Source organism: Cuculus canorus, chromosome 2 (genome assembly GCF_017976375.1).
Source record: "Cuculus canorus isolate bCucCan1 chromosome 2, bCucCan1.pri, whole genome shotgun sequence".
Classification (NCBI taxonomy): domain Eukaryota; kingdom Metazoa; phylum Chordata; class Aves; order Cuculiformes; family Cuculidae; genus Cuculus; species Cuculus canorus.
The window spans coordinates 137,804,533-137,820,831 of NC_071402.1; the positions used below are offsets into that span (position 1 = coordinate 137,804,533).

Consider the following 16,299-nt stretch of genomic DNA (forward strand, 5'->3'; position numbering starts at 1 on the left):
ATAATCCTTATAGAATTAAAAAGAGCATCTAGAATAACACAGATCCAAGTTTCCCCGTTCTTAAACCTTTATATTCACCAGTACATTGCCCGAGGAAATATAAAGTTAGAAGAAGTGACAGCAAAAGGGCTGATTGATAAAATTTTTGCAAAACTAATACGTACTTACTCTGACTCATTGTTTAAGATGGCTTGACTGGCATGCATTATATTTATTTATATGCCTCCTCCTCCTTTCCTTTTCAAAAGCTTCTCCAGTATAAAGACTTCTAGAAACATACTGCTGGCTTCCTGAAATGTCTAGCTAGTACACTACACAACATCAGATACTCAACAAAACCAGAAAAAAAAAGGATTAAAGAGTACAAGAACATACACCATGTCCAGAACAAATTTGGCTGTCTGTGGTGCCTGGGCAGGTACTGAAGTTGAAGGCCTCGGTGGGGAGGCAGCGATGATCAAGGCACACCATATTCGGCCCGCAAGGCGTCCCATTCTCCACATAGCCCAGGTCCGTCTCCTCATCAAGCTTTACATGGCCACCACTGCAAGACAATCAAGACAATCCCAAAGACTTATGCTGTGATTAGATGGGACTGCTTGAGAAACTGGGCTCTGAGCTGCTGCTTTCATTTCTGTCTGCATTATACAACGCCAGGACCAGGAAAGAGTAACTATTGGCTTATTTACCTCACTGGCCCTAATGCGAAGCAAACCAAAACACAGTATATCTACACCAAACTAATATAATGGTGAAAACAAAAACCATTTTTCATGTGTAAAAGCTAACGTTGCACAAAATATTGAGTTTCCTTGTGCAGGACTTTATTTCATCTTACAGCTGTGTGAAGCTGTAAGAACACACCAGGTCTATAATTGGGATTCAGCTAACATATGGCGACGTATTAAGCTGCCAGTTAGCTTTGGCCATGCAGGCCTATGTCTAAGTATTTTGAGTACATCAAGTACTTCACAAACAATAAAGAATGTAAATCAAGAGGCTAGAGAAGAGCATTGCTTCTCTACAGGCAAAATTAACTATTACACAGAGGGGACAGCAAAACAGCTGCACTCCCCACATGCAGTCAAGTTCCTGAAGCTTAACAAATGCTGAGATAGAATAACAGTTATGTATTAACAGGGGAAAAAAACAACGTTAATGGAAACAGTTGTTCTCCACTTAGAAATGAGAAAGCTGCTTTTCTATGCAAGATGGATATCAATTGTCTGTCTTCTGTTTTCAGGGCTGCCAATTACCTGCAATTGTAGACTTTTCCAAACTGCAAGATTGACGATGTGATTTCACCATCAAGCTCTCCCAGTCTGGGCACGCTGGATATGTTGGAGCACAGAAGATATCCACAAAGCACATCCCTGCATTGAGAGAATAAAGAGATAATAACTGAAAATAAATTTCAGTGAAAATGGATGAACAGATGTGTTTTTCTTCACTTGCTTTGTAACATGTTTGTTATTCCTTGCTTTTCTCCCACTGACAGTTAACTCCCATAAGTAATGTCTTGTTTCCCAAGAAAACTATTCTCCTTGGACCTTAGACTGGGAAGAGTCTTTTTCAAGATGTATTATCAACAATGCTCTGAGTAATACTAAGCAAGGAATTGCCAAGAACAAATCACATCAAATTGATTTATTATCCTACTAAGATACAGTAACTGGCCCATGGAGGAGAAACAGCAGACACTGGCTTTAAATAAACTCTCATATGACACATACATAAGGGAACTAGAGACATGAAGTTTAATTCAGCAGCTGAAGGGACTTTACAACTCAGGTGCGGAGACTTGTGCACTAGCTAGCCTCTCCCATATTATTGAATGCGTTTTACCCATGAATTCATGGAAGATATGTTTTACTCGTGAATTCGAAAAGTAAGATTATCAAATCTGCAGAGAAAGGTGGGAAAGAACATCAGTTCTACCTGCAGACAGGGCTACAATTCAAGTGGCATTAACAGAATGGAGAACTCATTTGATAAAATAGGATGCAGTTTGATGAGGACTGGCAAAAGGTTCATAGGCAGAAATAATCAACTGCATAAATACAGAATGTGAAACCACGGTTTAGGCAGCAACTTGCAGGAATATATGTAGAGGATCAAAATATGATGACAACTGAACACAACTTAGCAATGCAATGTCACAGCATAAAAGTTGAACGCCACACTGATATATGAAACCACAGGCTGCTCTCCTCTGCGCTGCTAAGCATCACCAAGAGTACTAGGACCACTTCTGACCCAAGTGCTCCCAAAGTTCAGACGGTACTCTCTTGGCAGAGATTAACTCCTCTTGACACTCTTCTCCCTTCAGAATTTCCTGCACTGAGGTCTGCAGAATAAAGTCAGGAGAAATCTGTTCTGTAGAGAACATCTTCATGACAGCTAAAGAACTGAATCAGGGATAAAAAACTCATGTCAGTTGTTTTCAAAATGGATCAACTTACTGTTTATTGCACTGTATCCAAGAGTCCTTGTCTCTTCCACAGTTTCCTTTCTCAGTCCCTTCAATATTCAGCTTCTCATAGCAGTACTTGTCAGCAGCAGAAACTTCTAAAAACAGAAACAAATCTCTTCTAAGATGATGACTTCAAAAAGCCAGGTTGTATGAAATGGCAATGCACAATCAAAGCAAACAGAGCTTCCCATTATGTGAACTGCAGTGTCAATGGTCTGCAAACGGCCTGTGAAACTCTGCACAGTATTCTCAATGAAATGTTTTAATTTGACATCATAGGACTGTTTTAAGATTTTGTTCAGACTGACCAGGATTTATTGGTCCAACATGTCCTGGGTGGGTATTAATGAGAAGTTAAATCCAAGACTTCAGAATACTCACCAGTAAGTTAACCAACACTACAGAAAGAGCTGGAAAGACGAAATACGGAGGGTAGAGAGGGGTAGGGGTATACAGTTCTAGCTGGTTTTAGTTCTTCTGAATATGCCTCTTTCATAGTTTTTCTCAGCTAAGATAATCTTTCAAGCTACGTGAACAACAACCAACTTAGAAACAATAACATACACTCACTTTCACCCCAGATATATTTACACTGCCGATCTCTGGTTTTACATCTTCCTCCAAAACAAATACCCTGGAAAGAAAGAAAGGAAGAAAATATACAGAAAAAGTTTGAAATAACTTGATTTTGCCGAATACATGTTTGTTTAAAATATAGATTTGGCACACAGTATTAAAGCAATTAATATGGGATTCTACTTTCTGTTCATTTAAATACTTAGTTCCAAAATATAACTAGCACCTAAACTCAGGTATGTCAGCAGAACTGTCCCAGGTGACTTCCAAAGACCTTAAACCAAGATCTATAACAAGCAATCTATAAATGCAGAAAGAATATAAAATAAATTGATGTGCTAATTACCTGCTTGTTATCACATGAATATCCATCCATTTTATGAATATTGGGAGCACACTATATAAAAGAGAAAATAACTAATAGATCAGACAAGCACAGAAGCAAAACATACAACACATGTCATATGGAAATTTATCTCAGTACCACGCTGGTATTTTCTGTATCGAAAGGTTTAATACAATTCTTATACACCTTACTATACAAAAGAGTAACATTCATAGTAACTGAAAGACTACAGGGTTATTTTGCTCATCTCTTGGACGGAAAATATAAAAATCACCTGACTGGAATTTCCTGTGCAGTTCTCTGCAATATCACAATCATTCACTGCTTCTCGGCACAGAACTCCTTTAGGTTCAAACTGGAAAAACAGGACAGAAAATTAGTGCCTTGCTTTCTCCATATCTTGACTTAAACATAATGCTTTCATAGAGTTTTAACTAAATGAAAAATGGGAAATTTTCATGTGCTGACTGAAGTGAGAAGACTTGCCTTTCCTTGCTGTAGCCATTTCACCTGTCAAGCCACCAGCTATTCACTGGTGCAAGTGGTATCACTCTCTGAGGCACCCCTTCCTCAGTGCATTGAGTGTGGAGCTGAGCAGGACAAGTGCTCTTCCATGACACAAGTCCCCTGACATTTATCAAAACAATACTGCAGCAGCTTGCAGCATTATCTCGACCAGGTCATTGCACCTTTTTGTTACTATTTTACTCTTTATAAAACAGGGAGAGTGATCTTCATCTTCTTTCTAGGTTTAAAGAACACTGCAAAGCTCTCCGTATAAACACCGTGCTTATTACAATGCTCTATTGTAAAAGAGAAATTATTAATAAATGTACTGCATTCTATATAGTTTGACACCATTTTCTAAGTGACCAGATATTTAACAACGAAATATGTATTAGTGGCCTAACATAGGCATTCTGGTTAGACTTCTGTGCTAACTCTCAAGAACCGTAAAAGCAGGAAGGCATCCCATTAGCGGCAACTGTTAGTGCAGATCCATTATTTTCCCTGAAAAGTTTCTTAAGTCTGCAAAACCCATTTTTAATTTTGCATGTCTGTTAATTTTGCAGGTCTGTGATTTTTTTTCTGGATTTGCGTGCACATACATTTCTTGGAGAACAACCGCTAACTCTACAGTTGGTGTAAATCAGCACACATCAATGGAAGAGCTAGACTCTGGCAATTTCTCAGTCTTCAGCTTATCTTTTCCCTACCAGTCTCTGGGAAAATGGAGACAGACAGGAATGTTGTCAGGGACCTTACAGATTCTGGGATGTACACCCACCATGATTTGCTTGCAATCCCTCCTTCACTCCTGCTTCCAGGCAGGGTATTACTGGGGAAGGTAACTCTAAGTTTGGGAACTGTGGTCTTTTGACTTGTTCTGATCAACATCTCCTAGGGACAAGCGTTTGGCAAAACTCTTTTCTCTTCTTTGGCTCACCCTCACCACTCTGTACACAGATAAATTCTTGTTTCGTTTGTAAAAATAATCACAGAATCGCTTGTTTGGAAAAGACCCTTGAGATCGAGTCAAACTGTACCTGTCCACTACTAAACCATATCCCTAAGCCCTCCACCTACCTGCCTTTTAAGCACCTCCAGGGATGACGACTCAACCACCTCCCTGGGCAGCCTCTGCCAGTGCTTGATAACCCTTTCAGTGAAGAAATTTTTCCTGATTTCTAATCTGAACATAACCTGGCACAACTTAGGGTCATTTCCTCTCATCCCATCAATTGTTACTTGGGAGAAGAGACCAACACTCACCTCACCACAACAAATGTAGGAACACAAGCTTAATTTTTTTTTTTAATATGGTGCCAGTGTGACTTGTATACTTGAACAAAATTCACCCATGCTGGCAATCTGCTAATCTTTTACATTATATAAAAAAGAAAAAAAAGAACATGCCTAGGGAAATATGATCTGTTCCAGCATAATCTGTGCTTTTTTTAACATTAGGATGAGTACAATGTCAAGAATATGGTCGACAGTTATTACCAATGTTCCTTCTAAGGAAATGAAACCCTCAAATCCCCACAGACGAAGATAAAAGTATCACATATAGTACATCACAGTTTTAATACATTAATAATAATTATCATTATTACTAAATGAGTATAAACAACTACTTGAAGTCATTTTTAGCTAGGCTCCCTTACAGCCTGGTCAAACCTCCTTCTACTATTTACTGATGCATCAGAAAAAATACTTTATAGCGTACACAGGGCTTGGTTCCCTTTACTATGTGGGGACTTCAATCATTCCAAATATAAGGGGACACAGGCAGGCCTAACTAAAACTGAAGTCTTTCAGATGAACACTTCTGAACAATTCTGCTAGCCATTAGGGTTTTTTGTTTCCCTGTTGTTGTTATTTTTAACTATAACATTCTCTCAGGCTTCTGTAGTACGATGGAGAAAAAACAGAGCAACATGTAAGGCATTGGGGAGCAGCACATAGGTAAAGACATATGTGTTTAAACAAGGACATCTAATGAAACCTCAGGGAACCACAATCCAATCTAAATTTGTCTGAAAGTAGACGGCTTTAATTCACCTATATGTTTGATAACAATCTCTGTCCTAAGAAGCCCAGACTAAAAGATAGAGAATAGCCCCAGACATATCAGTTTTCAGCCAACTGTAAAAGGCAAGTTTTCAGAAAAGGAAAAACAAGGTCTGCAAGGAAAAAAATGTGCAGTGCTGCCTGCAGCCACCTGGATGCATTACCGTTAAGATGCTGCAGTGAAGGTGACTGCTCTTACCCGGCACTTCCGACAGCAAAGCCCGTTGCTGCACTGGGAGCCTGGCGTCAGGGTGCAAGTACTGCAGCACTCTCCTCCTTCACTGGCACACTCCTGAGGAACACATACACTTACAACAGAATCCATGGGAAAAGCAGATGAGCCCTGAGATCTTATTAATTCTTGGTTTAGGATGCTACCTTAACAGGTTTTTAACTAGGCTTTTAGGCATCTAGAAGCAGAAAAAAAAGCATGCACTGTTGGGTACGAAGCTCCTGCACAGCTGTTTGCTATGCAATATAGGTAATAATTTTCCTAATTTAATAGTATCAATCATTAAATACTGACATTTTAGCAATAACCAGAGTCACATTTACACCTAGAAAAATATGCTTTTTAACATCTTCTGAGGCCTGATTCTTCACAGGTAACTATTGCTATTAATGTTTAGAATTTATGTGGTGACGAAATAAAAAAGCCGGCCCACATTGTGTTAAATGTGATGGAAAAAAGATAAGTAATGATTAATCTCTTGCTGCAGGACCTTAACATTGCCTGTCTTTCTTCACTTCATGTCAACAACAGTGATGGGCAGCACTGTGTCCTCGAGAATCTAGTTGCTAATTTGAAGTACGTTACACTTACCGCTATTGTCCCACAGTCACATTCTTCTCCTTCTTCCACAAAACCATTGCCACATTCTGGAGGATCCAGAAGCTGCAGGGCAAAATCAGAAGTCTAAGGGCATGTCTCTCCTAAGGGAATCACTGTCATATTTATTCTGTACAACATGTTTGTTTAGATAGCACTCCAAATACATTAACCAAAACACGGTATCCACAACTCAGGAAGAAGCAAATGAGAAACGACACAAACAAAATGTGAGAAAATGAACAACACTGTGAACTACTTCAGGAACACTGCAGAATCACATGGTGCCTCCTGTGTGAGACTACCATTTTTTACAGTAGGTTGTCTGAGCAGAAGCCACAAGCAAAAACAAAAGGTGTGACAATAAAAGAAGTAAGTTAAAACAATACAACATTTTCATTATCATCATCATAGGGGCTGCAATTGCTGTTGTTCTGGAATTCAAGTGATGAAGGCTGTGACCCCCGTTGATGCCTGCATAATCCCTTCAAAAGTAATAGCCATAAAAAATTGTTTCAGGAATGCAGGGAGAGGGGAGAGGCTGAGTTTCTTTGTCAGTGTTTGTTGCAGTTGGATGCTTTTTCCTACCCTTTTTCTTTACCACAGTTGGGAATTTTCAGCAGTTTTCCATAATTGTGTCACAGGCAGACGAGAAAGCATAATTAGTGAGGCTTCTTCCCCTTCCCTTCAGCCACTCCACTAAACTCCAACCTAAAGTGTCTAAATCAGTATATTTATACTAGTACTTTTGTTTCCCAGAGGCAGGATTCATACACCATTTCACACAGAGGACCCATGCTATGTTGTCTTTTAATGGATACCTACAGTCTGTTTTTTCCAGCTTTATTGTTATCATTTCCCTAAAATTTCTAGAGGTAATTCTTCAAAAAGAAAATGTTTTGTTTTCTTCTGAGCATACCAAAACATACGAGTCATTTTGTTCCATAAATAAGAAGGTATATAAGAGTGTTACCAAGATGAAAATTCTGCAGATTGCCCTCCAGTTCTTCAATTAAATTAGGATCATTTCAGAAACCACTCTGCTTATGAGCCATCTGCACAAGTTCATCGCTCATGGCACACAGTGTATTTCTCTCTGGCTGCTGCCTTTCTGCCAGCATCCCACAGGATGAAGCATCCTCCCATGTATTTCACTGTGCCACAAACCAGCCTGAGGCTTTTGGTACAGGCTGACGTGCTATTTTTAAATCCCCCTATTGATATGTAAATTTGACTGCAGCATGAAATGCATATGTAGAATGTTACATTAAATGTAAGCAAACTATTATCTTTCAGAATTTATTAAAGAGTTGATAAAACTGCTTGTTTCCTACCTATCTTTCCAGCATCTTAACTTTTTCAGTATCTCTAGGTGTGCTGCACAATACAGACAAGTAGATGGCAGTAACAGAGGGTCCTGCCTTAAAACATTGGACCAGTTTGCTACAGTGTATAGAGATGGCTAAATATGAAATGGAAGACAAAAACATGAAAAGCAATTTGGTTATTTTTTTTTCCCAAAAAGGCATACGATTCATCCATTCATTTGACAAGAGCACGTGCTCAAACTGCTCCAGCAGTCATTGACGCAATTTTCAGGCCCACAGCTGACCTTACAGCACAGCACTGTCAAACACTGCACCTTGTCACATTAGTTTTCCTTTATCACATATTTCTTGAAAAGCAAAAGTCAAGTTTGTGTTTCACCACCTATGCTAGGAAACACATCTTTGACAGCCTTGCGAATTAAAGACACATCCATTGGCAATAACTTTAAACCAACCCAAACAACAGAAGCATTGGGACCTACTTAAATGACTGAACCACCCCTTCCAAATTTGCCTGGTTTTCACATCTAACTTTCACATTTCCACATGCCATCAGAAAAAGCTGTAAATGCTGCCAATCAAAATTGATATTAGAGTATTTTTTTCCCCATTGACAGATGTGCAAATGAACATAATCACTCAAACAAGCCCAAATAAGACACACTAGACTGTGGAGAAAATTCACTCAGTAAAGAAATACAACCACCGATATTTCTCTCAATCTTAAATGACAACAAATTCCTAAAACACAGTTGCATTTTGAAAAAAGGAGACTTATGAGTGATAAGGAGACTCAATTTATTTGGATTCGGTGCCATCTCTTGCCCTCTCCAACAATTACCAAAATTCTGTGGTTGTCAGAATACGCACATTTTCTCAGCTGCTCCAGAAGGAATGTGACTCACTCCAGACTTGACTTTCTCTTGTACATCTGTGACCACCTCAGCTATCAAGTCTTTTTTCCACACTGGACTGTCTTTGTGCCTTAGCCTCTCTCCTTTGCTTGTTGAAACAGCCATTAAGTAGAGGATAACATTACTTACACATAGAAAAGAGTCAAGTTCGTTATCCTGGTTACTTTACATTTTAACACATGCTTCAGTAAATGGAGCAGGAATACACTGAAACCCTACTACAAATGCTCCACTGTAGAAGTGCTTGTACCTTGGCTGGAGTCTCTTTAGACTTTTTTATATGCATCTTCCTTAAATGCCTCTGCTAATCATTTCATACTCTTTGCATCCTTCATGTGAATATACTTGTTTAGCAGGTCAAAACTGAGACAAGAGAAGCAAAGAAAAGATGAATACTATCTCAAGAGATATTCCCCTCTACTACTGATTTCCAAGACTCACGCAGCAAGACCTCTAACTTCATAATTAAGAAGCAAATTTGGAGGGGATGGGTCAGTCATTTAAGTGTGTCCCGATGTCTCTGTAGCTCTCCTGCCCCCAAGTCTTTAGGGAGCTAACACCTCCAGCTAAACAAGGCACATTACAGTGGCCCTGAGGACCAGAGTCCAGCAGGGATTCACCACTCTTCCCCACCTGGGGGATTCCCCAACTCAAGGCAAGGCTGGACAGGGTCACGCGCGCTGTCCTAGAAGGAGCTAACACAGGGCTAAGACGATCCAAGCACTTCTCACCAGACACTTATCTCCCCCAGCACATGTGGTTCAGGAGGTGACAGACCCTGGCAACAGTTACTGGGACCATGTGGGCCTGGGAAAAAAGGAGTGTGACAGCCCAGCAGTCACAGCCCCTGTTAACGTGTGTCCCCTACACCTCAGGGCTTTCTCTCCTGCCCTACCACTTCCAGCTTTAGAAAAACTAGTCCCAGTTTTCCAAACTCTAGCAGAAAATTTAGAACTTTGAAAAAAAATATCAAAATTACAGGTGTTATTTTCTCCAAGATTATAATTTTCATTCTTCTTGGTTTCATCTAAGTTAGAAATAGAATGGAAATAAAACTCAATAATAAGGTAATGCTTACTTTGGTTGGTTTATTGAAAAGGCAGGCTCCACCTCCATTGCTTAAAAATTCATGATATTCTTCAATATCACACTTCGAGAACTTGCTCGGAAGATAATATCTGCACAGACATAAGGTAGCAGGATTACTTTCTATAGCCCTCTTTACGGTACATTTTCTTTTTTTTCAAAATAGGAGATGAAATCTAATGTTATACTCTAGAAGAAGTACAAAAACACACTGTTCAGAATCAGAGTGATGATCTGCTTGTAACAACTTGTAAATAATTTTAGCAAGTGAAGAACTTTCAACAATGACACAGAGCTTATGTGACGTGAGAGGTCTAAAAGATTTTGCTAAGTTTGCTAAGTTAACTTAGCAAAATACCACAAATCCTATTGCATAGTGTGTAGTTCTCACAAACGTGACCTGCTCTGCTAAAGGGCCTGATCTCAGACTTACATTTATTCCTTCCAGTACATATCATAGGAGACAAAGATTGCTCATTTCCCTCTTAGATGAAACTGCTCTCCTGGCCCATAGAATTTTTAAGTAGTAGAGTAGTGCCATTTTAAAACATGCTTGTAACAAACATCAGCTCACATTTCAACTTCCTTCTTCCATGTGCTGCACCGAATAAATTTCATTTGAGCAGCGAAGGCCAGTCTAAGGTACAGCACATCACCTAAAACCAATATGATGCATAGAATCTTTGTATGGATACTTTCCACAAGGAAAGACTTTTTCCCAAATAACTTAAGTGACCCTTACATTTAGGTCTTTAGTCATATAAGTACTTATATTTCAAGCAGATTTTGGAGTCTCAAGGGCTCTCCTGTATCAGCTCATCACTGGATAAAAAAAATATTAGCACAAGTGCTATACAAAATAAACCTGCGTTGCCAGGAGTGATGGCTTGTAAAACATAATATGTCTTTTCCAGCTCTAGTGTTCATGATTTGCGTCTAATGACTATAGAGAATGTGAGATTCACAATCCTTCATCAATAAGCTATGTAAATACAGGCTGGCTTTGTGTACCTAATTATTTGAAGGGTTTGGACTTCAGATAAATAATTTGAAGACCATTAAAATGACAATAGAGCCAAGAAACATACTACAGATTGAGTTGGAAGGGATCTTTGAAGGTCACCTAGTGCTACCACTTTGCAGTGGTGATCAACGAATTTAGGTTGCTCAGAGCCATAGATTAGGTTGCTCAGAGCCATGTCCAACCTGACCTTGGCTATTTCCAGGGATGGGGCATCTATTACCTCTCTGGGCAACCTGTGCCAGAGTTTAACCATTCTCATTGTAAAAAATGTTTTCCCTATATCTAGTCTAAGGCTACCCTCTTTTATTTTAAAATCATTACCCCTTGTGCCGCCAGTCCTGCTAAAAAGTTTGTCCCCATCCTCCTTACAGGCCCCCTTTAAGTACTGAAAGGCCACAAGTCTCCCTGGAGCCTTCTCTTCTCTAGGGTGAACAACCCCAACTTACTCAGCCTCTCCTCACAGGAGAGGTGTTCCAGGCCTCAGATTGCTTTTGTTGCCCTCTGCACCTGCTTCAATAGGCCCATGTCTTTGCTGTGCTGAGGGCCCCAGGGCTGGACACAGTACGCCATGTGAGGTTTCACCAGAGCTGAGTAGGGGGGCAGAATCACCTCCCTTAACCTGCCGGCCACACTTCTTTTGATGCAGCCCAGGATATGGTTGGACTTCTGGGCTGCAAGGGCACATTGCTGGTTCACATCCAGATTAGATAAGGAATCACCTTTACAAGAACCAGAATGCTTCTCAGATTGGCTTTTTAACACACTAAAAAATCAGAAAAATCCTACCTAGTATGTTTTTAGGTAGACAAGGTGAAAAAGGCAGGCAGTCATTCTTCCAAAGAGCTTCTAATGAAATATGCTTCTTTGTTCAAAACTGTTCTGACCACAAAGCTATTGTGAAAATTTGAAGGTCAGTTGGAAATTAATTCAAAAATTTGGAGCACTGTCTATACCTAAAACTAGACTATAGTTTAATTTATACACGTGACAAAAGACAAGCTGGTAATATGAAGAACTAAGGTCTGAATACACGTTAGAAAGCATCAAATTTCATCTGGCAGTAAAAATTTGCTGATTCACTACTCTTCAGATAGAATCTCTCTAGTGATATTATATGTGAGTATAAGCAGACACAATTTCCAACGGAGGCAGTTTTTCTAACATTATCACACAAGGTGGAGGATAAAACATGACAGATATAACTGGAAGATTCCAACAGAAACACTGAAGGCATACATAAGAAATTTGAAAACAGTACTTCAGAATTAGGATGTGTCATTGTTCCCATAACTCAAGAGCAAGCTTGCAGAAGCGAAGAAGCTAAGCATTCTTCTGCTTCTCTGCACTGACCTGGCTTGGCTGTTGAGCCCTATGCTTTGCGAGTTAAACCCGTGGTCACTAAAAATCCTCACACATCCCCTCATTAACTCACTTACTCATGCATTTCCTTGAAAGTGTCTTTTCCACATACAGTTGTACAGCTAATACCTTTTCTGAAAAATTATTTACAGAAAATGTTCTGTCAAATTACAAATGGCAAACAATTTCACACCTTTCCTTTATGTCATTATATGAAAGACATGACTTCGCTATAGTGAAACGCCTTACCCCGTGTCTCCCATTATGCAGCCAGACCATGTGTCCTCACATTTACACTCACCTGACAACACACACAAAAAAAGAAAATTTACATCTTTAGTCTTGTGAGTCCAAAATAGTACATTTATTATCACAAATTCTATTTCATACTTAAATACAGATTAAAGAGAATAATTTCCTGCTTTATTGCACACTTTAATTAAAGTGTATCAATGCATGCTGACAAACCTTCTTTCAAAATTTATACAAGACTATGAAATCCTAAGCTTTGAAAATATGTCCTGTTTTTCTCTCCTTCTCTTAAAGTGAAGTTAGGGAAAACTGAAGTGTTAGCCTCCAACACTGGGAAAACCTAAGTGAGCTCTACTGCCTTGTCCCATGTCATGATATTTGATTCCCAAATTTTCAGAGTAAAAAAAAATTAACATTTCAATCATTCTATTTTTTCAGTTCTCTTCTACTACTATGCCAGCCTGGGGAAATCTTCCCTTGAAAAACACCTCATACATTAATGTGCACAAAAATGCACAAAATGGTCTGTAAACACAAGGCAGTACAGCAGGATCTAGCAGCTTCTTCATGCACTCTCCCTCCCTTCTGTGACTGCCTTGCCCACGCCACTCCACCAGGCAGAGGGCAGCCCTCCTTTCTGCCCTGCCAGGCTGCCTGGAGTGCTCTCCTTTGGTCTTAGCCCAACACTTACAAAATTGTGACTTGTGTCTATTGCTGTACACATACTTTGCACACATATTTCCACCTTTCTCCTTCTGCAATTTTACTTACTGCAATACGTGAACATCAGTTTATTTGAAAAGTACAGTTAAAAGGGAAACAAGGCTTTACCTATTAGTTGCACTCCGCTCCCTCCCCACCAAAACTATGTCCTGTCCCTCTGCTCAGCCAAAAGAAAGGGGACCACCACTATCATCTTTTACCCTATCCCTGTAGCAGGTTAATTATATGCAGCAGGAAAGTGAATACTGAACATGTCAGTAGCATAGTCCTACATTTCTGAATATTAGTTTCTGAATATTAGTCAGTCTGCGGGCATGAGATCCACTTGAAATTAATGGAAGTGACAGACACCTTTATGATTTATTTTTAAGGAAATGGTGACACCAATGCTGCCAGAAATTATGGGCAGGGGCATAACACAGCATTTAAATAGAAGAAAATCAGTGCTATGTCAATCTTTCCTCATGCCACTACAAGAAAAAAAAAATTCCAACATCCTTAGGCACATGAGAAAAAATACACATCAGAGAGGCACTGACAAGATCCTCCACCTTTCTAGATGTTCTCTTAAGACAGAGAGAAAGAGCAAACAACCTTACCGCTTATAAGTTTTCTTCTGTCTGAGAAAATGCCAATGTTTTGGGCTAAGGTTTGTGCCAGGGTGACTGCCATTAAGTTGGGCTTTCCAAACTGAAAGAAACAAGCAAGGTAGGAAGAGTAATCGATTACATACAGGTATCTGAGACACAAATGAAGCTTTTCTCATTCCAAAGTCAAAATCAGATGCACAATGTTAGAGTTCTTGCTTCAGAGCAGCTAGGTAATGGACAAGCAAGGAAAACTAAATGCTGGTTTATGGACAAGTTAAGTAAGAAAAAGTCTGCTTCTCTCTTGCCATTGTGGCTGCACATATGAATGATGGGATATTGCAGAATATGCTGAAAAGTATATTTGAATCCATATCTGACTTCATTCACTCATCTCTCTTCACTGAAACAGCACTTCTATAAAGCTGCACTAAAACTATCAATGAAGAAGCAGAAAGATATTTTGAGGAATATGTCTGCAGTGATAAAATTCTGAGCAGATAAATTTCCACTACTTTTTTCTCACACCAATATTCTCACCTACCTCATTCACACCTCCACCTTTAAGCAAGGAGCAGATTCCACCAGTATGGGCTATACCACTCCGACTGCTCTGAAATCGACTGCCCCTTTGACAAAAAAGAAAAGGAAGAGAAGGTTTATCCTGTTCAGCCCATAAGATTTGCACCTATCTATCCCAGTATCTACCCTTCGGACGTCCAAATGAGAAACTGACATTTGCAAATTCTGGTTGCCACCTCTATGCTGAAAACTATGCAAAAACAAGATGGGAAGAACAGGTAACCCCTCACAAGCCAAACTTCTCAGATTGCCTTGTATAAGAAAGCACGAAGGGGATTATTTTGCCAAGCCACCCGAAACTCACTAGCCTTTTGTTCACTGACATACTACCACACCAAGTGACTTCTGCTGGCACATCCTACAGACAGAGTGCAGGAAAAGCCACCTCACTGTCAGCACATGGTGGACGTTTCTAGCTGGGCAATGCTAATGTGACAAAACTCAAAGGGAGATGCATTAGCGGCTCCCTCATGCAGATGTAGGTGAAAACTCCCTGCAACTGCAGCTGTTCTCATCTAAGGGATAGGTGCACTATGAGCCTAAACCTAATCATCTCTCTGGTGCTGACCACAAGACAAAATATACTCTACTCCACTTCAGAGTACTGATCTATATAAGCTGCAGCAAATTGGGGTTATTTTGAAAGGAAAACAAGAAAACATTAAGAAACAATATAATCAGCTAACTGCTGAAGGCAGAACTTAATTTGTAACCACTGCAGCACAACACCTGCCAACCTCACCTCCCAGCTTAACCATGTCTCACTCACACATTTAGAAACTGGTATTTCTAAACAGTCTATGAATGCAATACCTCAAACATCAGTGGTGGTGTTATGGACAACACTGGAATCAGCAATACATGGGTACCTAGAGTCCCAGTCACAGGACAAATAGGGCCCTCTTTATCCTAGCCAATCCACAAACATTCATAAGAACAAGACTTCCCCCAGAGACCTTACAATATCAACAGAGAACATAGATTAAGGATGTGAGAAAATCTGATTCTCATTTTACAAAGAACTGAGACAAAGAGAACCCAAAATCTGCAAACGCCACTTACAGATCTTACTAGTTCTCTTCATGTCAGAAGTCAATGACAGTAATCAAGCAGATGCAAAAATTCTGATAGGGTGAATACTGGGGTTGGGTACTCTGGCACCCTACCACACTCACGTGAAAGCGAGGTGTTATTAGGTTTATTCACATAGGCTGTTCCAGCAGTCAGCAGAGAGGGATAAGGACACCAACAGAGCAATTCATCTGGTCTGTCTCATGTGGATCAGAAATATCAGCCATGAATCTCTCTTCTATTTTTGTAGACATATTTTATCAGTCTTATTTAGAAAACAATTAGGAGATTTAGAGAAAATAACATTCCTCTCAGCTTATTCTTCTTACAGCACATCTCTCTGCTGAACAAACTGTTTCGAGCATCTGAAACACTTCAGTAATCCTGGAGCGTGCAGGTCATTCAACAAAGTAAAGCAGGTCATAAGTGCTTTTTAAGCAGGAAACCTCACTGGTTTCAAAACCAATGTTCTGCCTGTAAATAATACAGCAGGGCTGTCTGTGCCCTACTGCTGAAGAAGCTAACCTCCAAGGTGGAACCATGTATCACCTTTCACGCAGCTGCAATTGCAGAGT

The 16,299-nt window shown here is 39.8% G+C and overlaps 1 protein-coding gene across 8 annotated transcripts in view; it reads right to left on the reverse strand.

Annotated features, from left to right (window-relative positions):
- Nucleotides 1–16,299, reverse strand: part of ADAM22 (ADAM metallopeptidase domain 22) — a 139,368-nt gene that overhangs the window by 34,654 nt on the left and 88,415 nt on the right. For all 8 annotated transcript variants that reach the window (XM_054057631.1, XM_054057626.1, XM_054057624.1 and 5 more), the window contains 12 exons: nt 14,616–14,700; nt 14,084–14,174; nt 12,759–12,810; nt 10,119–10,218; nt 6,793–6,864; nt 6,169–6,261; nt 3,670–3,750; nt 3,396–3,446; nt 3,044–3,107; nt 2,463–2,568; nt 1,257–1,373; nt 376–544 (listed from right to left, as the gene is read on the reverse strand). In XM_054057631.1, coding sequence (XP_053913606.1) covers nt 376–544; nt 1,257–1,373; nt 2,463–2,568; nt 3,044–3,107; nt 3,396–3,446; nt 3,670–3,750; nt 6,169–6,261; nt 6,793–6,864; nt 10,119–10,218; nt 12,759–12,810; nt 14,084–14,174; nt 14,616–14,700 — 1,081 coding nt within the window. The remainder of the gene's footprint in view (nt 1–375; nt 545–1,256; nt 1,374–2,462; nt 2,569–3,043; nt 3,108–3,395; nt 3,447–3,669; nt 3,751–6,168; nt 6,262–6,792; nt 6,865–10,118; nt 10,219–12,758; nt 12,811–14,083; nt 14,175–14,615; nt 14,701–16,299) is intronic.